Genomic DNA, 26,677 nt, shown 5'->3' with positions numbered 1-26,677 from the left:
GAAGTAGGAAATAAATTGCAATTGCAGTTGTAAACAAACCATATCTCATTTATTTATGCAAAAGAAAAATAAGCATAAGCTTTTTTTCCACTATTAAAAGTTTTTGTTGACCATAGGTTGATTTCTATGCGGTTGATAATTAATCTATATTTTCGAATTTTGCACTCATTTCCATAGCCCATTTCACACCTATATATCAGCTCTTTCAATAGTACACTACTCAACTCATCACAGTTCAGTTGGTACAGTGACAGTAAACATGAGAGATCTTTGCAGGCAGATAATGCTAGCTCTTCTGCTAGATGACTTTGTGGCTTTCGTCCATCATGAAATGACATCAGCACGCTAGCTAGCCGCCCGCATCTGGCCAGGTCTGTCAACGACGGAACCTCACGGTGTTGTTCTGGGGGTGGGGAATGCATCGGGGAAACGCTCCATTAAAACAGGAAAAAATACGTTGTGCACCCGGTGTAAAGCAGTGTTTCTCAGTGGAGGTACGCATACCCCAAGGGATGTATTTTATCCCTTTATATAGGCTTTTTTTCTATCAAAATGGATGGATGGATCCATGGATTTTGGAAGGCTGTGGTCATGTGACCAATGCGCTGAGGGGAGGAAAGAAGCAAGCGGTCCCAAGCAGCCCAGTTCAGAGGTAGATTGAGGCAGGATGGGTCACAAAACATAGGTCTTTCCCCTGGTGTGTGGAACTGTGTGAACTCTGAGTCATTTTATGGTACGTCATCATCACGTTTCTTTTCTTAAACCTAACCATATTAACTTTACCTGTCTAAACCTTAAGATGCCCAACCATGTTTCTTTTCCTAATCCTAACCTTTGTAACTTTACCTTAATTACATAACTTTACATTGAGTATGTAACATCATTTGTGGGCCACTAATTTGTAGCATATCATCTTCATTTTTAAACACTCTGCAGGTCTTTTAGTTTTAAAAACAGATATATTTCACATACATTTTTTGTAATTTTCTTCATATTTTTTACTGTTAATATTATTTTTTCTGGTTGCAGTGTGTTGCTGTATTTAGTTGGATCATCTGTATTTGAAGCATGTTTCTGTATCTGGTTGTGTTTTCTGTATCTGCAGCTTATTTTTGTATCTAGTTGTGTTTTCTGTATTTGCAGCATGTATCTGTATTTTTAGTTTTTTCTCACTTTGCATGTGGTATCAAGATGTTTTGTCTATTTGCATGTTTTCTAAAGTTGCGGTGCGTTGAGCTCTCAGGGCCACCACACAAGATCTATTATATGTCGCAAATATCAAGCATGTTTGATCAGAGGGGAGCCTCAACTGAGGCAGTTGTGACACTTGGGAACAACTTGTCTTTTGTAGCTGCCTATGGAAGAGTTACAGATCGATACCAATAGCCTTTAGTCCTTTGAAAAAATGTAGAAGTTTGAGCTGTGCTGCCTTGAGAAAACTGTATAGGTGCCACTAATTGTAATCATTTTAAAGTGACAAATCAGCAATGATGTTGGTGTACAAAGCACATGAGAGAGGTCTGGGGATTCCAAGCAAACCAAATGAAGTATTTATTTTTGATTATTTTCCCATATAGTTGGTGCTGTGGCTTTAAGTTGAACAGTTCCTACCAATGTTTTGCATGTTAAGGCGATCACACTTGTGTTCGTCACTATGTCCTTCTGTGGTCTCTGTCTTCCTGCTGTCTCTGTGAGCTGTCTGACATATACTCTGTCTGGAATCAGGCCCAAAGCTCTGCTCTGCTGACGTGACTGGACAAATTAGTGTTACTCCAGCTAATATATTCAAACTGCTGCCGAGCGGCTGCAGAGGACATTGAGAAGTATTAGAAATGATAGCCTTGACTGTCAGCGACGCTAACCACTCCTGAAAAGGTGACAGCACATTTGGCTGCTATTTGCTGCGGGAGAGAAAAAAAATACCTACAAGTTTAACTTTGGGGCATTTTGATCTTTAATTCATACGGGATGTGGAAAATGTGTTTGGTCTATTCACATCTCAAAAGAGTCATTCTGACGAGAGAAACATGCTGTGGAGATCATCTCACGCCATCACGCCTTCAACACTTTGATGATTTTGTACTTTCTCTGTGCCAGTCGACTCATTGACAAACTATCCTTTCATAAAAAGCTCAAGGAGAAACAACTCCGCACCACTCCCGTCGAGCTCTTACGCACGCAAATGCTGAATATTTGAGGCGACTCCTGGATGTGTTTTATGCAGACGACATCTGACAGGCTTGGAAATGAAGCCAGGGCAGATATGAAAGCCGGCACTGTCTGTCAAAACCAGGAAATAATCAACCCCCTCCATCCACCTCAGGGGCCCAGCTGAAAGTCATTAGCCCAAAACAATGTGCTGCTTCTACTGTTAGTCTGAAAAAAATAATAATAGTAATAATACTTAGGAGAATTACCATAATGATCTGAGAGGATCTCAATTATCTGGTGTGTTTTCGGCCCACTCTGGAAGATTGCAGCGCGGTCACTGTCAGGGGTGTGGACGGGCTGCACTGTTGGAATATCTGGGGAAAATTGGTCAGCATTTATGTTCCAGTTCCAGCCTTGATTATAATAGCCAACAATGATTACCCATCTCTAATCCTATTAGCCTTTGTTTGGAACATGGGATGAAAAACATTATATATGAAAAGAGCATTCAAAAAATCATAAAACTACATCCATATGCTTTCCAAGTATGGCATTTTTATTTTAATAAGTCTAAATTTAAGCACTACACAGAGAGAATTGCACAAAAGAACTCGATATAAAAACTACATTTATCTGCAATATTACAAGCAAAAGTATAAAACACATACACTTAAAAACAAATATATACACCTGACCAACCTGTGCTGTAAGTGCACTGGATGAACATTATTTCTCCTGCAATATAAAGCAACAGTGAACTACATGCTGTACTGAAAGGTGACATTAAGACCTCATCTCTACCTGGTATTACTATGTGATCTGTATCTGGATACCAAACGCAGATGTAAATGCGTGCAGCACTGAATACAATCAGTTTGGCCAGACCCCATCTGAAGGCGGTCTGGAGAAAATGTAGTCTGTGGCCATCTTTTGAAAATGGTAAATGGGTCACCTCACTGCCCTTCTTCCTGTTCAAGCTGCCTGTCAAAAACAAGCAGCATTCTCGTGGGCTAAAAATTGAGCTAATGCAGAAGCGTTGAAAACTGCAGTTCATCGAATGGCCACTAGGGGCTGGCTGCAGGAGCAAGTCAAGACCCCATGTTAAAATGCCCGACTTTATAGCAGAAATAAACATGTTACCAACCTGGTGAAGGAAAAAAAGCAGTTTTAGTCTCTACAGCTAATTTCAACAATCACAACCTGTAAGTATATGAAATTAGGTTTCAAAGTCATAAAAAAAATAAGTATTCTCTGCTTTGAAATGCTGCGGCTGTGTCTGCTGAAGGTGCTGAGCCAAAGAATGAGCCGCTGCGAAGCAACAGACTCTCATTCAGCCACTAATGTTAACCAAAAGCACACACATTTGGGCTGAAAGACCAAAAGGTACATCTGTGATGACTTTTGCTTGTGTTTGTATGTTTGTATCATTTAACAGAGTTTTTTATTCATGTATTGGACTGAAAGAGCTAAGAGAACTTGTGGCACTGATGCTATGCGCTCTAATGCCAGTTTTGTATTAAACTGGTAAGGGGTTATGTTAAGGATGGCTCCAGTGCATCACTGAGCCATGATTTCAGGCCCTCCAAAAAAATCCTGTGCGTAAAATTTACTTAACCCAGACTTTAAGACTTAAAGTTACACATAATAAAGGGAGTGGCAGCGGTAAAACAACATGGAAACAAATGAGCTAGAGCCAGAACATGTTACTGGCTTATGCACTTGGTGAGCAATTTTCATCTAATTGAGTGGGGTGCTATCTTCGATTCTAGTATCCAGCTCTCATAAAACATCCATACCATAAAGCAGCATTGCTTTGGGACACTCTCATGGGTTGGCAATGACCTGGGACAAGGATAACATAACCAGAGTTTGACAGGTTCACCCACTCCTGCTTAACATGCAAATTAAGATCTGATCACAATCAGCCAGATTCAAGATAACAAAAAACACTCAATATGAAGTGTAAATGTCAATGTCCAATTAATGTATCCAGATACAGATGGCATGTTCATCATATGCTATAATATATGAAAATGTAGTTGTTGTTTTTTGTGTTGTTGTTGTTGTTGTTGTTGTTTTTTAAGAAATCTAACATGACACATCATTGCTGATGATATGTTATGCTTGTGCTGTAACATGTTGGATTCAGTCAGAAATGGATACAAATCATTCACTCAGAGGAGAAACCATCTGAATCCACATGTTATTCCAATGATCCTCGTAGTTCAGACAGGAACAAGCTCCAGAGAGCTGATCTTCGATGTCATCAAGAGACAAACCCCAGGAGGTGGTCGGCTGACAATAAATTACAGCTTGGCTTTGTGGACATACAGAGTCCTTCTGTAGAAGGTTAATGTCCACGTAAAAGCTTTATTTCATTTCAGTGCTGAGCAGAACTACTTTCTCCATAAAATCACCCCAGGTGCCATCATGCTGTGCAAAAGCACACCGCCAGTTCAGGATTTATCTCCTGATGACATTGTGTAGATTTTTAGCAGTGTTAGTGTGGTTTTCAGAGACATGATCACAAATCTAGACTTAAACAAAAGAGGAATAAAATGTGAATTCAGCTTTAGGTTGGATTCCCTTTCAAAGAGAGCAACAACAACCGGAACCTTTTTACAGTAGATGCCACTTCTATTTCATCGCAATCATCCAGACAGGCATGATGATCTCAGGGAAGCCTTCCTGCCTCTTCACAGCCAGGATCTCCAGACCTGCCTTGGCGATGATAATCTTCATGATGTCCAGGTGACGGCTGATGCTGCTATCGATGGGGTCCAGCTTGCAGCCCTGCCGCGCCATATTGTCTTTTATTATAATAACACCGTTTGGACGTAGACTCTTCTTACAGCGCATCAAGAAGTTCATCAGGTCCTTGTCTGTTAGGTGGCCTGACAATAAAGACAGATAAGGGATGAAGACCAAAAAAAACAACTAATCACAACTGAGATACCTGTTTCTGCAGGGATCTTTGTTTCTATTAGCTTTCCTACTGCTGTATGCCAGCACTTGCATAGGTAGATGGAGTCAGCTGCTCTTGACATAAAAACAGGTTACATTGTACCATTGGTTGACCTGGTGTAATCTGGTGGTAAAGACACAAACTCATGTAAAAATGCGAAAGATTATAGCTTTGTTTCTTTTACAAACAAGCAAACTAAGCCAGAAGTCCTTGCCCCCAGCTCTCCCTGGAGGATCCCGAGATTAACCCAGCCCTGATGGGACAGTATTATTTTGTGTTCTGTACTTCCACAAGGAGGCGTCCAGAAGATTCCCTGATAGAGAGCTAAACCTCTTTAACTCAGTTGTTTAGTGGAAGGTATACGCAGATATACGGGGTACACCCACCTTGTTTTCTGGCTGTTTACAGTATACCCAACCATCAGCCAAAAAAGTAATTTGAATATATAGGAAAGTATACCCACTTCCTCCTTGGTAACCTACCACCCTACCTAGTAGCACACCCACCTCATCAACTGCCACTATACCACTACCTCAACTGCAGTGACAGTTGTACTCCAGGCTGCTTCTGTGTCTTCAGGTTCCCAATCCTGCCCCTAAGACTAAGCTTCGATACCTTACCAAGGAAACTTATTTTGCCTATTTTTATCCATCTTTTAATCTTATTTCTGACACTATTTGAAGCTCTTGACCAGAGGTGAGGGTTGGAACAATGATCAGCTGGTAAATTTTGAGATCTACTTTCCAGATCAGCTCCTTCTTCGTTAGAACCGTCTGTTGATCTAATGCTCCATCTTAGCCTCAGTGATGAACAAGATCCTGATATACCTGAGCTTCTTCATTTGGGGTGGCAACTCAGTTCCAAACCTGGACTTTGGACAATCAGCAATGTCCAAAATATACCACAAAAATCAATAGCCCAAAAGTATAAAGTTGGCTGTTAACTACCAAGGTTCATCCAGGTAATGATGGAAGGATAAAGGGAAGAGGCCTAAAATATTCTGTCTCTGAGGAATCATGCCTTTCAGGAAATTGGAAATCACCTCAAATAAAAGAAACCCCTGGAATTCTGATAACATTAGACAGTTCAATTCTTGAGCAATTCGCATCCAAGCCAATGAGCAGTGTACTTTTTAAATGGTAAGTAATGAACAGAATATAAACTTACATGCCACCCACTGCATCCAGATGACGTCGTACTTGTTTTTTGGAGGTGTGAACTCTTGCAGGTTGTAGCAGTAGTAGGTCTCTATGCGATCGGCATCGTCGCCAAGGTACTCCTCGTGTGCATGGAGCAGGAAGTGCTCCATCATGTCCGCCATCTCCATTTTCTCAAATACAGGAAGGAGGACGCCTTTGGTCACACGACCGATCCCAGATCCACAGTCCAGAGCACAGTGTGTGCCAGCCTTACCAGGACCCTGTGGGTGAAAAACATGAATAACTGTCAAAATTCAACTTTTTTTTGAGGAAAAAGTCAGTATAATTTCTCAACTGAAGATCATTTGCAAGGCATCCATAAAAAATAAGAGTTATGTTTCCCAGAAAACAAAATGTATATTTAAATGTCAGTTTCCCTGCTGCATGTTATTACCATATCTATAAGTCAGGGATCTAGACTTAATTTTTCTGTGTTGCCAGATGTCAGAGCTCTGTACCTCAAAAGAACCGACAGCACAAACAAGTCAACCTCAGTTCCTCAGGGCAACAAAACTATGAACTTTACCACAAGGGAACAAAAAGTCACCTCTCTTGAATCATGCTGCTTTTTCTTCCTTTTCATTTGGTATTCTGACCTCACTCCAACCCCTCCACATCAGGGGCCCCAGTGTGTGATTGTATGAAAGATGGGGCCCTGAGGAGCTCTGTGCTTGTTACAAGAGGCTTCCTGGTTTCTGTGAATTACTGCCATATTGCTCCGTATGTATGTAGCTCAGTTTAATCTGGATGTAGTCTAAATCTTTTCCTTCCCCAACTTGTGTTTAATGGAGATGTCAGGTTTAAACAGGAGCTGTTCACAGCCAGGGAGGAGGATGTGTAACTGAGCACACATTTGTGGAAGACTTGGCGGAAGAGAGAATACTTTGGTTTATTATTCAGGGTTTTTGCATCCAAGTGATGAGTTAAATGTGAGTTTCTAGACATAAAATGCACATAAAGAAAACATTCAATCTGAAGCAAACATCTGTGACTTTACCTCAGAAATTCTAGACTTTTTCAGGAGCACGAATAGCAATTCATCAATCTAAAAAGACCACATGTACCACACCAGTGTAAGGTTTTATGAAATGCTTTATGAAAAGCTTCTGAACTTGATTATGTACAATTCAACAGATCATACTGTTTTTCAACCCAGCCCCTACTGTAATATAATGTTCTACAGACTTCTTCCAACACAGTCTCACAGAATACGTGAAATTGACACAGATTCTTAACAATGCATGTTGGTGGGCATGAAATGTCGTGCACCAAAACAATGCCAATGCAAAGTCTATTATGAACTGACACAGGTTTGCTGTGAAGCGGTCACAGTTGTCGCACAACAAAAGATCCTCACTGACTCTTCATTGGCATTGATTTTGTGTTGTCAACACATCATTTTAACACATTTCATGTCCACCACCACATTTTGCTTTGTCAAGATGTCATATCCATTTCACATTTTTTTTATAAGACCAGGCTGTAGCTATATTAATGCGCAGCACAACCGTACTTGTAGTAAATAAGTATCTAATATCCCTCTGTAGCAGAGTTGCTAGGTATATGATGATTATCCTATTTGAATTATGTTTTTTATAACCCTGTGTACAATCCCTCATTCTCAAAACCACCATCTCAACAATGACACGCTTTTGTTTTGTTCAAGTTTGACATTACTGTCCTCAAGTATTGTGTACAAAAATGTTTCTTGTGACTTCTTACACATGAGGATGCATTTTGTGTTGTATCTGTAGCCTGCATTTATGATGCAAACTCAGTTCTTCATGCACCGCAGTGTGAATTTAAATGAACTGTAGTTTGAAAATGGATTATGGTAATCCTGCTGTCTTTGCATGATTATTTGGTTTCCAGCATCTGACAGCGCTGCCTCTCCCTGGTTTAACATCAGTGCAGTGGCCTTAAAATAAAAGACATTATAACTCTTCTTATCTCATCTTTTAGAGAAGATAATACAATTTTTTTAAATCAAAGTAAAAGTATTGGTAGTCTAGTTTTCTATCAGGTTTTACTGACTCTTTCCTGCATTTCTGTGAATTTGTTGTCTTGGCTTTATTAGTTTCAGAAAATACTGTACCTGTCCTACAGCAAATATATCAACATTTCTAAAGTGGTGTGCTTTAAAGGCGCTGTATGTAAGAACGTGGCCAAAATGGTTACTGCACTCAAATTCAAAATACTGCTGCGAGTCATGTCTGCCCACCCGCCTCTACAGATTCGAGGTTGCTGGACAGCGGCACGCTGGAGACTGATTTGTTTGCCCACGGACGGCTGCCGTGGCAGGGCCGCGTCACCGCGTCACCGCGTCGCCGCGTCACTGCGTCGCTGCGTCCGTGATCTTCGGTTTTCCAGCGGACCATTCGAGCAAGTCCGGCCTCTCTGCTGCTAAAACTGCTGCCGGGATACAATGGAGGAGCTGGCTGCTAATGTTATGTACCGGGACACTGCTAATGCTGCTTGCTGTGCTGCTGTAGCTCAGTCGTAACTGTAACTGATGCTGAGACTCTACTGACTGCGTGACTGGTAGACGGCGGTGGGTGGCGCAACAGGCCAAAACACAAATTCAAAACATAAACATTTGCTGACCGTAAAATATTTTTTAAAATGCAAATATTCTGGCTGTACTATTGTTGTCGGTGAGATCAGTATGTTATATGAACATTATTCCTTAGTTTCTGTGACATATTAGGAGGATTTTACGACTATTTGCTTTAGATTTCTTACATATAGCTCCTTTAAAGGAAATTCTAATAAAAAAAGGACTACAAGTAAACTTCAAATCTTCCAGTGTTGTACTGATTTGAGTTCTATTTAAGATGGCCTTTGATTTGTGATTTGTTTTATCCTGTTAGGAGCTTAAAGTACTAGTCAATAGACTGATAATTCAATCAACAGAAATAAGCTTTTGCTAACTGGTAACCTTAAGTCATTTACAAAGCAAATAATTTCTGATTCAGAATTCTCATGTTAGAATTTTGTGTTTTATATGATCAGTCATTTTTCTCTGCATTCTGACATTTTATAGGCTAATCATTCATTCATTCATCTTCTAACCGCTTCATCCTCTTGAGGGTCGCGGGGGGGCTGGAGCCTATCCCAGCTGACATTGGGCGAGAGGCAGGGTACACCCTGGACAGGTCGCCAGACTATCGCAGGGCTGACACATAGAGACAAACAACCATTCACGCTCACATTCACACCTACGGACAATTTAGAGTTACCAATTAACCTAGTCCCCAATCTGCATGTCTTTGGACTGTGGGAGGAAGCCGGAGTGCCCGGAGAGAACCCACGCTGACACGGGGAGAACATGCAAACTCCGCACAGAAGGGCTCCCACGCCCGGGATCGAACCGGCAACCCTCTTGCTGTGAGGCGAGAGTGCTAACCACCACACCACCGTGCCGATAGGCTAATCAATTGATCCAAAATCATCATCAGATTATCAATGATAAAAAACAGTTGATAGTTGCAGCCTAATTGTGTCTGCAATGATAGCTCAGTGCATACAATGTAATCTGTAACATGTCTTGGTCTCATGACAGATAGAGCTGAGTGCTGAGAATAGAAAACTGACATTTAACGCATCAAATGTGCTGTACTGTATTAATCAGTAGCAGTGAGCAGCTGTATCACCTTAAGCTTTGTTAAATCAAGGCTTGTTGTGTTTACATTAGCACCAGTGGAAAAGTAGCCACTTAGCTGCCTGGAGTTCCTCTAAAGCATCCAATCTTAGCAGTTTATAATTAGAGCTCCTGTAAAACTGATCCTCTAAATAGCTCCGTCTCTGGGCCAAACCCATTCCCCTGAATTAGCACTTGGGCTCTACCAGCATCTAAAAAAACACTCTAGTCCACACTGACACTCACATGATCACACACAGATACATGTGTGCACGCATACAGAAATGTTGAGATATGTGAGGAAGAGGTTTTTAAATGCAGAGAATGATACTTTAAAGGAAAGTTTTGACTCCTTGGGGCATACACTTTTTGATTTTCATGCAGAGAGTTGAAATGATATGATGATAGTTATTGTAGCTCTCATATCTGTACACAAAATACGAAGCAGTCAGCAGCAGGCTGACTTGGCTTAGCATAAAGAGTGGAAACAGGGGGAAACAGCTAGCCTGGTTCTGAAGAAAGGTAACATAATCCATCAGATAACAGGCAATTGGCAAAGACTCCACAAAGTTACTGATTTGTACCAAAATTTAGTCCAGTACATAACAGCCAATAAAACTACAAATTGTTTTTGTGCGGTTTCTGTGCAAATTTAATAAAAAATGTAATATGTTAATTAGTGAGCTTTAGAGGTTTTTGGGAGGCAGATTTTGTCATCTTTGGATGGACCCAGGCAAGCTAATTCCCCCTGTTTCCAGTCTTGGTGCAAAGTGAAGTTATCTGGCTGCCAGTAACTTTAAACTAAGTGCATAGAGATGAGAATGTTATAAATCTTATCATCTAACTCTCAGCAAGAAAGTGGAGAAGCTTATTTCCTTAATTTTCAAACTTCTCATTTAAGATGCATCCCCTTCGATAAATTCTAGCCCATATTGTAGTTAATGAAACTACAGATATTTCTCAGCAGAGAAGACTAAGAAATATATCCTCCTCCACTGTGAACAAATGAGTTCTTGTAAAAACTGACCATAGTACAAAGTGATTAACAGCTGTTGGCTCAGCTTGTTCTGCCGGGGTGTTTATGAGGTTGACATCAAGTCTGAGCTACTATTAGAAACTGCACCTCCTCCTACATAAAACAAGGTGGAATTCTTTTTATGTAGTCAGGAAAATGAATTCCTCACCCAGAATAGATTGTGACATGAGTATTCAGAGATAGCTACAACACTGTAAATCTATATGCTAGTGAAAAGCTGTTAGAAGCTACAGTATGTACAGTGTAAATGATAGAGAGAGACATCTCAAATCTTACTGTCAGTTTCCCTGGTGGACTGTACTGTAAATAGTAGTTATCTAGGGGTAACTCCTCTTCTATGAGTTTGTCTACCCTCTTGAGGCTGAGAAAGCACCTGAGAAAGTTTCTGTGCTCACCACCTGACCTGGGGGTCAGCCAGGGGTCAGCTTGTAGCTAGAGAACTACTCATAGAAATGCCAACATATCCAGGTAAATACTATTTCTATTTCATATGTGCTCTGCCCTCTAAATATCTCTCTCTTCTGGGGAGGACAGGCCCTTCCAGAGGTGCCTGTGCTCCACCTGAGTGGGGCACATGGAACTGCCACAGTTAATGGTGAATGGCTGGAACATGCAGAAGAGTGTGTCTTTTGTTGTCTGCACCTCCAATACCTCCAGTGGTGTTAGCTCATTCTCTCATGGATGAGACTGTCCAGGGATACTGCCAGGAGGGCTATGTTGCTCACAGGTGTCACTTCCTGGGCAGCACTGTGTAGCACATATCAAAAAAGCCAGCTGTTACCCTGTCCATGTCAGAAGGAAGCAATGGCCAACTTGACCTGGTCAAGTTGTCCATGTCCGAAGGAAGCAATGGCCAACTTGACCAGGTCAAGTTGTCCATGTCAGAAGGAAGCAATGGCCAACTTCACCTGGTCAGAGGAACCATCTGGGTGTGCGTAATCGAAGATGGGTACCATCTTGGGTAGAGCCACACTTGGCATGACCTAGCATGTGGCTGGGCATGGAGGCTTATGATAAAATCTATGGCCCAGGCCATGGAGGGAGAGACAGAGGGAGCTCCAGCCTCTCAGTGGCCAAGGCAAATAGACAGGGCAGGCCATCAAAGGGATAATGGTGATTGGTAGAGTCGTCATCTTTAGAGAGGAAGGCCAGGCCTTTCTCCTTATAGACCCAACAGTTGTTTTCCTCATTCTATTCCTCCTCCTGGGGTAGAGCAAGGCAGGTGGTGCAGGAGTCAGCCTCAGCCTGATGCACAGGATGCAGGAACCATGGGGGTCCAGTAAAAGCAAGCCGAGGTAGAGGCGGCACAAGACTTTTGTGGAGAAGACACAATGCTAATGATGGCTCCTGCGACACCAAATGGTGAGACCGAGCTCATGTTAGTCCAGTTCTGTGGCTGAGTAAAAAAGGGAGATGTGCAATGCATGCACTTTATAGGGAGCAGGTGCAGTGTATGTGCTACCCCCTGATTGGGCAGTGAGTACAGAAAATCTTTTCTCAGGTGTCACAGCGCAGCCAGCTACTTCTACTCAAGAACAAGCTCTTAGTACTTCTTCAACCGCTGTCAGAATTTGAGTTGGAACCTTGTTACTCACCACAAACCGCTTCAGAAACTGCCGAGAACCCTCTAGATCGATGTTGCATATCTCCACAAAATCTCCCAGCATGCCCTCCTCTGAGGCAGGGACGTCCTCATAGAACTTCTGAGCTCTGTAGTAAAACTGTTTCTCTCCTTTGATGTACTCACAGGTGACTGGAAACAGCTTCACTGTTAGGACACATGGATGCACATAAAGAGAACAGAGACAGGATTGTTTAATAGCCCTACTACAGATTCTACAGAGGTATGGTGAGCTCACGTCTTTCAGATTATTTTTTTCATTTTCATACTTGTAGTCTTCAGACCCAACCAATGCTGACCCAGGTGACATCACTTGAGGAGTCATTTATCAGAGTTGCATAGCTCCCTCTGGAGACACTAAAGGCTTTACACGTTTTACACGTTTCCTTTTAAGTAAGGCTAGGTTACTCTTTAACTTGTACTCCAACTATTTAGACTTCCATAAAATCCAAGCCCAAACTGAGATAACCCCCCATGACATCATCAAGAAATAGAAAACAAATTAAAAGTCCCTGGGCCTTAGATTTTTAGTTGACTGGTTCTGATAATGTGTCTTTAGGCAGAAATCTTGGTGGTGAGGTGGTGTGACTACATAGTGAGTCAATTCAAAGATGCAAGTGGATGCTCACAGACATAGATTCACCATGGACAGAACTAAACTTTAGCAGAGGTGCATTCAAGCCTGTTTCATCTGGAGCTAATACTTATATAGTGAGCTTAGCTTGAGGATTTGTGACCTTTTTTATATAACATAGGAAGATAATAAGAGCTAGGTAACATCTGTACAGTGGGTACATTGGTTGTTTGGGGCAAATTAACACCAACTGCAAAAATATTCTGACAGTCAGACCTGTGCAAACAATCACTTAGCACCAATCCAAATTAATATTTTGAGGTTTACCAGTAATGGGAATACAAATGCAAGATCAAGGGCTATTAAAATCAATAAGATTCATCCTCTGGGAAATGAACATATTTTTGGTGTAAAAGTGCATATTGTGGTATGATGGTGGTGCTGATGAAGATGTCCTTTGAACCCTATGCTGCCAAAATACATGATTTATGGAAAACATTAAAATCCAAAGCATATTCCATAGCAATCTGACCAGCAGATGTTTTAGTGTGGACCAGACACAGACTGACTATATCATTCATCACCATCATAACTCAATAAAAACTACCGAGTTCAATGTTAGTAATTGTAATTTTACACACCTAGTCTAACAACAGATACAACATGACACTAGACTGCTCTGTATGGAGCGGAACACAGTTCACTATCTCAAAGGAAATGTAGAATGATAATTTGATTACCAGAAGACTATAAATAAGAACGTGCTGCGCTACTCTTACACCCTCCTCAGCTGTTACATGCTATAAAATAACAAGTAGGTTGATTCATCTCCAGTGTTTCTCATGCTTTTTAGGTTACCAATTTGCAGCAAGTGATTATTTCTGTAGAACTATGAACCTCAAAGGACTCCTCTATTGCCAAGACCACAACAGTTCCAAGTCATAATAGATATTGTTTTGAAAGTTTTCAGTTATGTGTTGTAGTACAACACTCTTGCTTCCAAATATGATGCCAGTGTCATACTGTGACATTAAGAACCTTAACAGCTGGTTTCTTAAACTATCCCAACCTTTCACTGGCTCAGTTCTTCTGAGCTGAAATAAATCCTACAGAATGAACGCAACATTTCCAAAGGCTTAGATGACACGTTCTTGGCGTAGATGAGGTAGAGGTGGGAGGTGAGGGTCATAGGGGGAAGTCTGTCCACTTGTCAAGGATGTCCAGTGGCAGAATTCATAACACCACAGTGAAACATTGAGACGGGGGATTTATTTACAACTGGACTCCCTCCTCTATGCTAGAAACATCGGGACAAGGCAGGGAGCCATAAAAGGGACTAAATCGTTCAGCACCTGGAAGTCACACTAAAAACAAGGTGTAGAAACAGACAGTTCAAGCTGTGTGACTTTCCTGGCAAGTGCACCACCTGATTATCAAATGTTTAAGGATCTTGCCCTGGCATCAGATATGATTGGAGCATCTAAAGCTGGCAGTTACATGTTATGTGACCCCTCAGGAAGGCTTACAGATGAAGGGTAATTATAGAAGCATCAAGCAAGACCAAGACAGGGGGGAAGACAGCGTGACGACATACATATCTGCCAAGAAAGTGTCAGTCCAGTGCCACCATGTTCTTCTTTCTCACACCTTCAAAGTGGACCAGCTCATTAGAAGTTGAGGATTAAAGATTAATTAAGATTTTAATTTAATTTAATTTTTTATTAAGATTAATGTTTATTTCCAATGAGTTAAATATAGTGTAAAGTATGTTTATTTTAGGTTAACTCCTTTGGCTTGACATTTTCTGTATTAAGACATAAAGGACAAAATATACATTTCACTCTGTCATCTAAAGCTTGCACAGCTGTTTGTAAATTATCCAACCACAGCCCCCTGACTGTCATGTATCTCACTGACTGACATGAATTAGAGCTTTCATGCTTGGCTTGTCATGCCATTAATGGTCTTTGTATCAAGTTATTGGTAAGAAATTAAGGTGTCTTTGAGCCAGAATGGCCAATAGGTCATTAGCCTGGGGTGTGCACACCCAGCAGAGGATTGGGATAGTTTGGGCCCCAAAAGAAGAATTAAATGACTGAAACTTCCATGTAGTCGATGTCCACACAGTGTCCATCCAACTCTGATGCTGAATGTGTTTTCTACTCCACAAAAATGCAGGTGACCCTCGATCATTATTGAACTACAATTCTGCAACTGGGCTCTAAATATTGAGTTAGTGAGTTTTTCATTGTGCCATATGCAGTCTGCTTAGTGGTTAGATTGAATAGGATTAAATTGTAATTTGTCTGTCCATAGTAGGATCAGATGATATTTCCTGATCCAGTTCCATAAGGGCTTACTCCTACACTAACCTTCTATTTCTACTGTGAAGTCTGAAGAATAACTTTGCTTAAGCAACATTTCCAGGGTGTTATAGGTATTATTGTGCACTTGACACTCAAACAGGACCCTGTTCCTGTTGAAATCTGCACACATTTTTATTCCAGTTTCTTGACCGATGATGCTGATTTCTTCTATTCTTATTCTTATTGCTCAGAGGGATCTTTGTCTCTTTGTGCCCTTTCAGTTGTCAGTCTGGTTGAACCATTGTGTTTTGTTCTCCATATACAAAACAAACCCTTTATACAAAGTCCCATGTATTTGTAAAGAGGACTTTCTACAACCTGAAAGCATCAAAGACCATTCAAACAAATAGAGTAGTGCCTAATCAAACCTTTGCAGCAGAAGAATTTTCATTGGTAGTGTATGAAGACTCAGTCACTGACCAGCCTATTTTACAATTAGGGCTATCAAACTATTTATTTTTCTAACTGCAGTTAATCACATTTTCAATTATATGTTTGAAATTCCGTTATTTTTGAAGTTCATAACAAGGTAAAGCAGTTCTTACAAGAGCGTCTTGATTAGGAATCAAATGAATGCAAAGAAATTTACTTTATGATCTTGACTTATAGATTTATTCCTTTCAAATCAGTGCTGCACTGCTACAACAGTGTGGTGTTGAAACCATAACTTAGAGGTAGGAGACAACTTCAAAGTACTTATCCTGTGAAATACAGTGTTTGTTTGTTTTCTTTTTAGAAAGGATCACACTGGCACTGTGTGTGCCACTTGTTGTCACCTTTCTTGCAATGTCCCATTGCTCTGCAACTTTGGAGAAGTGCTGGGCAAATGTTTCTGCATACTCTCATTCCTCTGTATGTTGAACCATTCAAGCAAAGGAGTGCAATGTACAATCAGTGTCAATATGGTGGTTACTCCAAGATCATTTTGATCACTCAGTGACGTCCAGTAATCCAAAGTAAATGCAACAGCATTTGGACTTCCAGGAGTTCCAGTTTAGTTGCTTTCTCTGATTCCTACAGGTGCTGTATGTGTGAAACTATTGTTCTCCACGACAGTCAGGCATAGGACTGAGCTGAAGCAAAGAGAAACAGCCAACCTGACTCTGCCTATCAGCACCTCTAAATAATGAACATGTTGTATCTTGTTTATATAATACTAGAACTGTTTCTTGAAAAACAACAGTTGCTGCAGTGACTGTGTACACCTTCCTACAGTTTTCCTGTCATCACAGTAAGATTGCCAGCTTTGTTAACACCTAGCCTGCACAGAAACCATTATCTGTGCTCACTGACCATATCAGATAGTTGGATAGCTGCACAGAAGTGCTGGGCAGAATATTAGCAATCAATTGACAGTTTTAGCATTTTAATATTGCCTACAATTAAAAACTGTGGTTTTTACATTTGCTTATTTGTTTGTTTGTTTTAATGAGCTTAAGTGATGTTGGTAGACAACAAATATAGTCAGGCTAGCTGTTTCCCCTTGGAACTAATCCCAGTTACAATCATGTATATTTACATTTTAAAGATATGTTGTATCTCTGCATGCACCATAAAAACTTTTCACAGCTTTCTATGTGTGTGTCTGCAAGATGTAGTATATAAAAATACTTTTTAAATATATTATAATGTAAGATGATATTTGATTTCTAGCAGGTCAGATCAGAGTATTGGTTGGCTATTCCAGTGAACCTCAATGCTTCTAATCATTCCCTGTATTTGTGTTTGTTTTATCCCATTTAATTTTAAATCTGTACACATAACACATTACATTACTGCTGACTACCATGTCCACCATGTTTTTTTTTTCTTGTTTTAGATTTTTAAAAAGTATTTTCCAAACTTCCAGGTAGCCATTGTTTTATATTCATTTTACTGTGATATGTAAATCAGCTTCAAAATATTTTTTCTCAATCATTGAGGCATTTTGTAGCATGTGCACTTTCAAGTGCATAACCTTGTGATGAATATCTGTGACTCTAACTTAACTTATAAAGAACATGATGTTTGCTGAGCTGCAAGTTTAAAGCCTCTATGAGTTAATTTTCATAAATAGAAACTGATGAAAAGCCTTTGGAAAGAAATCATAGATTTGTACTGAACCAAAACATGCAAACCCCCCGGCATACTTCCCTAGCTTTGCCCAGTCCTTAATGGTCAAGGGTCAAGTATAAGTTGTAAATCGTGACCTCTTGACTGTGAAGCTGGTGTGAGGTTGGGCCTTTGTGTGGCCCTTCTTCTTACCCACAGGAATCTTCTCCATTAGGTACAGGTAGCTGGCGAAGAACTCACTCCGCAGCGAGTGGTGCAGGTGGAAGGACATGCTGTGGCGACACATGGTGTCATCTGTCTCTTTCCAGCGATCCCTAAACGCCTGGTGAGCAGCCTTGTACTCTACGTTTGGTAATGATGAGCTGCCACCATCATCATCTTCACGTGAAATCTCTTCCTCAATCTCCATTATTGCTGTATGTGGCCTTGTAGCACCTCACAAAACAGTGCTGTTATCCAGGAGTTTGACTCAACGATGGTGGAGGAGAGTAACACTCTGTGTGTTACGGTGCCTCTTTGGGACACTGTTACTCCAGCTGCTGCTATATCTGTTTAGCTGAGTGGTCAACACATCTCTGCCAGCATTCGAGTGATCGTCAGAGATCTTTTTCACGGGGCGGGTCTTAGAACGCCCAGCCAGATCTACAGATCACCTGCTAGGGACACTGACTCTGGAGGAGTGAGAGAGGGGGGCTGGGGTCTGCTGTCTCAGGACGAACAGAGGCGACTGAATTTCAGGCTGCAAATTCCAGCAGTACATGAGAGTCCATATGTCCGACCTCAAGGCCTTACTGTCATATAATGTGGTCCTAAATTTAGTCGCATCTTCTCGTGTTTGTATACATGGCTCCTGTTTTGTACTGACACAGCTTCTCAGACACCAGAGAACAAAGAGTACAATTAAAGCTCCAAGTCATAGTCTTATTCTCTTGGTAAATGAACACTAAGTCTGCAAGATAATCTTTTGGTCATTTGGGTCACACACAATAATTAATCTCAAATTGCAGTTAAAAAGTAAGCCTAAATATATTTCTGAAAACATTCATGGTAAGAAATTGGCAACACAGTAGCGTAATCTTGGCTTATATGAAATCAGCGCTGCTGAGTTGTACCATCTGATCTCAATCCTTTTAACCTTTTTTACAATCCAGGAAATAATATGGTGCTGTCTTCATAGTGCCCTAAGATATGTTTCTTAAGACACTTTAGGTAAGAAATAGACAGTACAGTAACAGGATCTTTTTATTTGATCAGCACTGCCTAGTATTACCATTTTATCAAAGTTTGGTTTGCGTGTGAGAGAGCGAAAGAGAGGGACAGGTCTCTGTATCGATTTGCTTGTATGCCTTTGTGTCCGTGTTGGCCGGCACACCAAAATCAAGGAGGGTAAAAAGAGGAGAAGTCACGGCATCATATCATGTCATAGCACTTCGGTACAGATGCAGTGAAATCTGGTCCGAACTCCCTGAAAGGCTAGACAGCTGGTGCATTGTCATAGAGCATGGGGGATGATTGATTCATTCCTGCAGTCAGGAGTCAGCCTTGGGTCAGAATGTTTTTGTATGAAATAAAGAGATATGGGTGAGAATTACAATTCTGTAATTACTGAAGAAGTCTGTAATAAACGATCATAAACAAGTAATTTCTATATGCAAATGTTATATTGTATTGTATTCTTTCTTTAGTTTTGAAAGTCAAAAGTCAAGTCCAGCTGCATTTTTAAACAGGGTAATAGTTGGCGTGGGAAGAAATGATGTACAAATTTAGAGTTAAAAATTTGTATTTAAATGCAAAATTATCAGTTGTGCTTCACTGTTATTCCTCTGACAAAATATAGGTATGTGTAATTTCTGAACTTAATGTTTTACGTGTTGCTGCAGAGTCTTTACATCTTACTGTTCTGATGAATTATATGTTGTCTGTCTGCTGGTCTGAAGTGACAAACCCACCTTTTCCCTTTGCTTGTTTGTATAATGTGATTGGCTGCTGTCAGAAGTCACAAGTCCATGTGAAGTCTCAAGTTATTTGGTGTTAAGTCAAGTTTGAAGTCAAAGTTGAATTGTGAGTCTATTTTATTGTGTCAAATTCAGTCATCACATATATCATGCTCCACTTCAAATGCAATGATGATACATGGGAAGAAAAACGGTGCCACTTTGTGGTACTTTTAATTTTGGTAATGCATCTCAGTGACAGTAAACATTCACTCTTAATTGTTGCTGATTCTGATTGGTGTCAGCCTGTGGGGGTTGAACTTTCACCTGACTGCCTCAGTTATGTCATCTCTACACTCCTGAGCTTCAACAGCTAAATGTGTCACTCTTACTGACCTTTTTAGGTTGACATTTTGGAATTTGATCTCAGGATGAGGTACAGTATTTGAAGTGGTTTAAGTGGCTGTTAGTTAGGACAACTTTGCAAATGGCGTATTTAAATCAAGATAGCTGAAGGCGTCTGTTTGGTAGAGTAGGAAAGGCTGTCTGAAACTGCATGCAAGTCTTTAACCGTCAAACACAAACAAACAGGTGTCCTTGTAGCATCAGCAATCATTCATTCAGTCACCAGGGAATACCATAGCCTATATTTTTGACCCCTACCACAAATAATATTTCAATATGCCCATCACGAGCCACAGGCTAGATTTAGTGCAGTGACATCAGCTGTTACTGGTGCTGAGAGCAGCAGATACGTGGAGAGCACATCTACCAAGTTACAGTATTGATTACACCAACTGGCCATTTGTTTATTTCTTGCTTATAACTTTAATGAAGACACACAGCTGGTGTAAAGTTCACATGCGAAATTCATCAGGTTTATAGAATTTTAAAATTCACATAAAAAAATCCTTCCCTGAAAGAGAGCTGTCTTGTTATTAAGTCTCAAAAGTTTCATTAAAACAAGACAAACACATCTGCAAGCAAGTGCAAAACAAACACAAAAAAATAGTTTTATGAATTTTCGATAATTTAGGGGTTATTTCAGTTTAATGTGGTGTAATGATCTGCTTTATTCTGTCTTCATTCAAGATACTAATACTCATCTCTAGTAAATTGTTTTTTAAAGAAACAAAACTTTAAGGACTCAATAATGGGCTGGACTTTAAAAATTGCTTGATAATTAAACAAACACTCTTTTCTTTGTTAATGTATCAATAAGTAAAACCTACAGTGGAAATGAATAAAAATAACAATAGCGTATTTTAGATGAGACTTACTGTCATTGATGATGAGCTTTAATTGATGAACAAAAGTCAAAGACATTTGAACTTTGAAGAGAATCCACTTGTTGGACTGAAGGTTCATGCAGAAAGTATAAATAGTCAAAAGGGAGCTAAAACCAGTATCAGGTTCCCTAACAAGCAGTGAAAAATCCCCAAGTTCACAGAACCTTTTTAACCTTATGTAACTCAGAGTTATCTAACCCCAACTCAACCTGGTGGTCTCTTACTACTATTACTTACATCCGGCATCCAGACCATCCATCATAACTGTAGATACAGTCCTGCATTATTCTTTTAATGACACTGAGGGAGAATGTCTATATTTTGACAGGAATATTCGTTGCACATTGAGAATTTTAAAAAGTGAGTGTACGTTTGATAATTGAAATATCTAGTTTTGAATATTTCATTCTCGTTAACATTGCAGATTGACATCTTTGTCTGTTGCCCAGCTGCTTGTATTCATTGCCCACCATTGGCAAAATAACAACCCAATCACCAGAAATTTGTACATTTCTGCAAACCATGGATGCATTACATTTGCACAACATTAAGTAACAGATATGTTGAAACTTTACGTTGAAACTTAACATTTCAGCAATGCTGTGTTTTGGCTTAAAATACCTGGTTTTAGAGGCACAATCCCCACTGGAAAAGTATCAATGTCTTAATAAAAAACAACTGCTTGTCAAGCAACTATCACAACTGAAAATCAACACATCCACATTTGGTGCCTAAAGAGTTGCTGCAAACAAAGAAATGACTCACTAAATCACAATCAGTTTTGTTGCTTGTTGGTCTGGAGCAGTGCTCTGCAGCATGGCAGGTGTCTTGCCTAGGTGAAATGCCATCCACCACCCCCTCCACCTGCCAATGACAAAATCAGCTCCTATACTGTGTCGCTTTAGAGAGGTTGATATGTATGAAACATGCAAGTGTAATGTATTCATGGTTTGTATAATGGTATAATGCCAATACTGACTTCTGGGGACTGGCTTAAAATAAATGTGGAGGTACTGATTCAGAAATTTGGTCCGCACTAACAGGTACTACCTACTGCAAGGGTTTTACTTACTCAGCGAAATATGTTCACATCAACCAGATGGGTTGGCTCAAAGTTTCATAAAGTTGTTCATGGTTCCCAGATTATGTGTCCTAATGGCTTTATACCATGATTTTTCCTCTATCACAGTAAATAAACAACTATTGGATGAATTGTCATGAGATTTTTTGCACATATTCATGTTTCCCTTAGGATGAATTGGACTAACTTTATGATCCCCTGACTTTTCACCTAGCGCCATCGTCACGTCAGCATGTAATGTTTCCATTACTTTGGTTAATCAGATACCTGCAGAACTAACAAGAGTTACTAATGATGGCGTCAGCTGTACTGTGGGCTGTCTGTACTCGTGTACGTAGGGATTTGAAACACCATCCTCAAGAGAGGAAACATTCACAAAAAAGAAATATAACAACAATTTTTGTTGACCAGTCAACATTTTTTCAAAGGCTGTTGAGTGGAGTTAAACTCGGGAAAGGAATCATAAACTCTTAAGTTACAACCCTGCGGCTGCTGTTCAGCTTACAGCAGCCAGTAGTGGAGGAAGTATTCAGATCCTTTACCTCAGTAAAAGTACTGTACAACAGGGTTGGCAATTGATTTTTTGGTTCATCATTCGAAAATCTACCAGCAACTCAATAGATTACCATTGTTTCTTTGGCTCGTGAGTGAGACAAATCTAGCAGCCACTTGCATATTTTACCAGTATTTGGCTTATTTTCAACCTTGGAATACAACAGTGTAAAAATACTCTGCTACAGGTAAAAGTTCTGTATTGAGAATTACTTTGTAAAAGTCTATAAATATGATCAAGAAAATGTACATAAAGTATTAAATCTAGCAGAATTGCCCCCTGTGGCTGTTGTAGCCTACTATTATATGATTACGCTACTATTACTCATGCATTAATGTAAAAGCAGGATTTTATTGTTGTAGTTGGTTAAGGTGGAGCTCATTTGGAACTATAACTAATGATTATTTTCATTTTGGATACATCTGCTGATGATTTCCTACATTAATCAATTGATGTTTGTAAAAAAAAATAGTAAAAACAGTGAGAAATGCCATCACAATGACTCTGAGCCCAAAGTGACACCTTCACAGTGTTTGTTTTGTCCAAACCTCAACATTATTACTAATAGGCTACATTAAAATTACTTACATTATGAAAAGGAAAGGTAGCAAATCTGTAAAGCTAAAACCATGATGTGTTCTACTTGTGTTTTGAGATGTGTATTTTATAGATTTTGGGGATTCCTGATAAAGGATGGCTGTAGCCTGATTCCTTCCAAAGCCCCAATTACTATGTGATGAAATTGTAATTTGATACTGTAATAAAGGTATTCTATGATTTTATATGTTTTTCTGTATTCACTGTGTTCCACCCTTGTTTTGTATTCTTGTACTGTGTGACAAGTTCGACTTCCATTTGTATGCCTCACAGTTTGCCATTCAGTAGCCTATCCTACTACAAACTTCAAACTACAACTCCCAGGAGGTGGAACATCTGCCACCAGGGCTGTGCACAGGTGTGAAATTCGTTACTTTTACCAGCCTGTCCATTGTTTCTCATGTATGCTTTGATGAAGGTCCAATAGACTGAAAGCTCTTAATAAAGTGAAACACTACATAGTGTGCAGGAAATCTTTTTTTTTTTTTTTTTTTTTTTTTTTTACCAGTCCAAATCTGGACATATTCTGCATTAAAATAACTAAACTATTAACTTTTGGTCAACTGGCTAACTAATTAATCGACTAATCATTTAAAACATCATATTTCAGAAGCTCCCTGTATGTTTCGTATGAAAAAATCTTGGGCCTAATTTGTAAAATAACCAGCTGTCAGGTTAAATGTAGTCAAGTTAAAAGTAGGCCTACAATTTCCCCTCTGAAATACAAGTTAGTAGATATACAGGTGAAAGTGACATGTAAAAAGGACTCGAGTAAAGTAAAAGAAGCTCAATTCTGTACTGACGTACCTCTGTAAATGTACTGAACACACATCATGAACCTGTCCCAGACAGCAGGTCTCCAGCAGTCTCGTCCTCCGTGACTACAGGTGGCAGCAGTGCTAACTAGCTTTAGCCACATTGCATGCTGGGAGTTGTGTCGCCCCCCTAGCAACAGGCTGCAGAGATAAATAACATCCGTCCTGTCCTTATCAGCATCAGCTGGTCCTGTTCTGGAAGAAGGACAGTTTTGAAGTGGGCTTGCTTTCTTATCCAAAATGGACAATTTGCAAACAGGAGATGCGCGGTATCTGAAAAGGTAACGACTGCTGACGTTAGCTTGTTCACGTTTGTACCGTTAGCTGAGCTAACAGCAGACTCCAGTGGGATGCTCAGCTGTTCATTGATAGCATAACGGGCCATTTAAATAAGTGACTACAAAGCTAACGGAAGAGTCTGTTAATAATATTCATGATAATGTCTATTTGTGTTGATACGACCTGCTTAAGGTCGCTAATAGTAGGTACCGTTAGCCTTATGTAAGCTAACCTGTGTGTCGGTCCAGGGTGTGTGCGTTGATGAAAATCAATAAAACATGATTCATCAATAAAAGAGATAACAACCACCATCGATTGAAGAATTTAGCTAATGACCAGTAGTGGAATAAATATTAAGTATTAGTACCACGCAGGAAAACTGCTGTTTTTAGAAAAAGTCCTGCATTGAAAGTCTTACTTAGATAAAAGTACAAAAAGTAACGTTAGTCTGTTAACGTAAAAACATAACGCTACTTAAGGTACCAGAAAACCTCAAAAAAAAAAAAACCCTCATAATGCAGAATTGTCCATTTCACAATGATATCATAACATCACTGAAATACAAGTATTGTTTTCATGTGTTCATCACGGAAACAAGTTATTGTTGGAGGTGGTGCAGGTGGAGCTAATTTACTTTACACTGCTACTTTAGTCACATAATAAACTGTGTTGGGGAGCTTTATCTATTATCTATAATAATATATCATGATAAATTCTCAGTTGATTTATATTTTGTATTAATTTGAAAACTGCAAAGTAATGTCAAATAAATGAGTAAAAGAGTAAAAAGTACAATGAGATGAATATCAATCAGTCATCATTTATTTGTCACATTGAAAAAAGACATGGTACAGCTCCAGTGAAATGGGATTCCATCACCTCTTTTAACATCTGCACTGTGGTTTAGTCCTTTTTATGATTCTGGATGGTTCTTGTAGTAAACTGTCCACACATCTTTACCCCAAAAAGCTGATCTGCAGGGTCACTCTTCCTAAACACAGCATCGCCACACCGCAGTGGCCTCTGCACAGTGTAATGTTATAGAGTGGTCCACAGCTGGACTGAGAGCACCTCACATTCCCACTGTCACACCAGTCCCTATTCACCATAAATCACACTTTTTTTTAATTGAATAAAACCAGAATGAACATTAAGTATATTAATCTTTGGTGTTTTGCTTCCTTTATCTATGACCCACAGGAGAGTAAAGGGCTGCACACTTGATGTCCACCCCACTGAGAGAGCCCTTGTAGTTCAGTATGAGGTGGAGGCAACTGTCCTGGGAGAGCAGGGGAACCCAATGGTTGGGGAACGCAAAGAGTGTCAAAAAATGTGAGTTATACACAGAGTTTCTTACAGTATAATTTCTGTAATATTTCTTTATCATGATTTCATTTTATACCTCTGAAAAGGAGGTGCTCAGTGTTTCTCTTCAGAGCTGTAATTTCATGTGTTTGTATGCTTGTCTATCAGTATTCGCCTGAAAAGCCTGAACGCCCACACAGATACGTCCTCTTTGGCCCGGAAAGTTGTGGAGGAATGTCGGCTGATTCACCCATCCAAACTCAGCGAGGTGGAGCAGCTGCTCTTCTATTTGCAAAATCGCAAACAGTCAAATGGTATTTAAGAGTTTATTTATCAACTACTTTACAAAAAACACTGATGTGGTCATTAAGTATTCCTCAAGGTAAAAGTAGAAGTAAATTCTCTTTGTGATGGTGACTATTACTTTTCACAGACAACCAAGAGAAGAAACGCATCTCACCTCGAGACTTCACACCCTATGCAGGAGTGGAGGTAGGAACTACATGTGGGTTTTTACAGTAGCAGTAGCAGTTTTACAATGTCTGTGCAATGCTGAGGACATTTTCCAGTCCTCACTGTGCTTTATTTCTTGTTTTATTTCCCTTCAGCTGGACGAGGAGGCGAGCATCAGCAGCATCGATGAGTATGTGGAACTGCTGTATGAGGACATCCAGGAGAAGATCAGAGGAGCCACACTCATTTTCCAACTGGCTCGTAACCCGGACAACCTGGAGGAGCTCGTACAGAACGGTACCTTCCTCTGTTAAATACAGATTTACTTTCAGTTTAAGCAGAAGAAAAAATAATTCCCTTTTTCAATTCTCTATTCCTTATCTGAATGTTGAAATGCAGAAACACTGACAACATGCTCACAGCCAGCACCAAAATGTTAATTTTCCACACTAATAATGATATAGATATATATGCCTTTTTTCTAAATCATTGTTAGGTTCAAAGGTTCACAGGTTCAAAAGAGATTAAGCTTTTCAGTTATGCCCATCTTAAAATAATGGTTGTCTGTCCGTCCGTCTGTCCATCTGTCCCATTCTTGTAAGCGCGATATCTTGGAAACACTTTGAGGGAATTTCTACAGATTTGGCATAAGTGTCCAGTTGGACTCATGGATTATAACACGTTTTTGGCCATAATATAAGATTTCATACAGCAAACATGACAACATTAGATACAAATATCTTATCTTATCTTTAGATAAATGAAGT

General features: G+C 39.9%; 2 protein-coding genes across 2 annotated transcripts in view; one reads left to right on the top strand and one right to left on the bottom strand.

The window, feature by feature from the left end:
• Positions 1–2,686: 2,686 nt before the first annotated feature.
• On the bottom strand, positions 2,687–18,167 carry ntmt2 (N-terminal Xaa-Pro-Lys N-methyltransferase). The gene is made up of 4 exons (XM_049588800.1): positions 17,797–18,167; positions 12,587–12,759; positions 6,284–6,536; positions 2,687–5,045 (listed from the first exon to the last, which is right to left on the bottom strand). The coding sequence occupies exons 1-4, from the start codon at positions 18,011–18,013 to the stop codon at positions 4,789–4,791; spliced, it is 900 nt and encodes a 299-aa protein (XP_049444757.1). The 5' UTR covers positions 18,014–18,167; the 3' UTR covers positions 2,687–4,788.
• A 5,823-nt stretch (positions 18,168–23,990) lies between these two features.
• kifap3a (kinesin-associated protein 3a) overlaps positions 23,991–26,677 on the top strand; it is a 53,727-nt gene continuing 51,040 nt past the window's right edge. The window contains exons 1-5 of the mRNA XM_049589108.1: positions 23,991–24,154; positions 25,353–25,484; positions 25,626–25,771; positions 25,891–25,949; positions 26,066–26,207. Coding sequence (XP_049445065.1) covers positions 24,114–24,154; positions 25,353–25,484; positions 25,626–25,771; positions 25,891–25,949; positions 26,066–26,207 — 520 coding nt within the window. The 5' untranslated portion in view covers positions 23,991–24,113. The remainder of the gene's footprint in view (positions 24,155–25,352; positions 25,485–25,625; positions 25,772–25,890; positions 25,950–26,065; positions 26,208–26,677) is intronic.

Source organism: Epinephelus fuscoguttatus, linkage group LG10, assembly GCF_011397635.1.
Source record: "Epinephelus fuscoguttatus linkage group LG10, E.fuscoguttatus.final_Chr_v1".
Taxonomy (NCBI): domain Eukaryota; kingdom Metazoa; phylum Chordata; class Actinopteri; order Perciformes; family Serranidae; genus Epinephelus; species Epinephelus fuscoguttatus.
The sequence above is the reverse complement of the archived record's forward strand: the minus strand, read 5'-3'. Positions and strand labels throughout refer to the sequence as shown.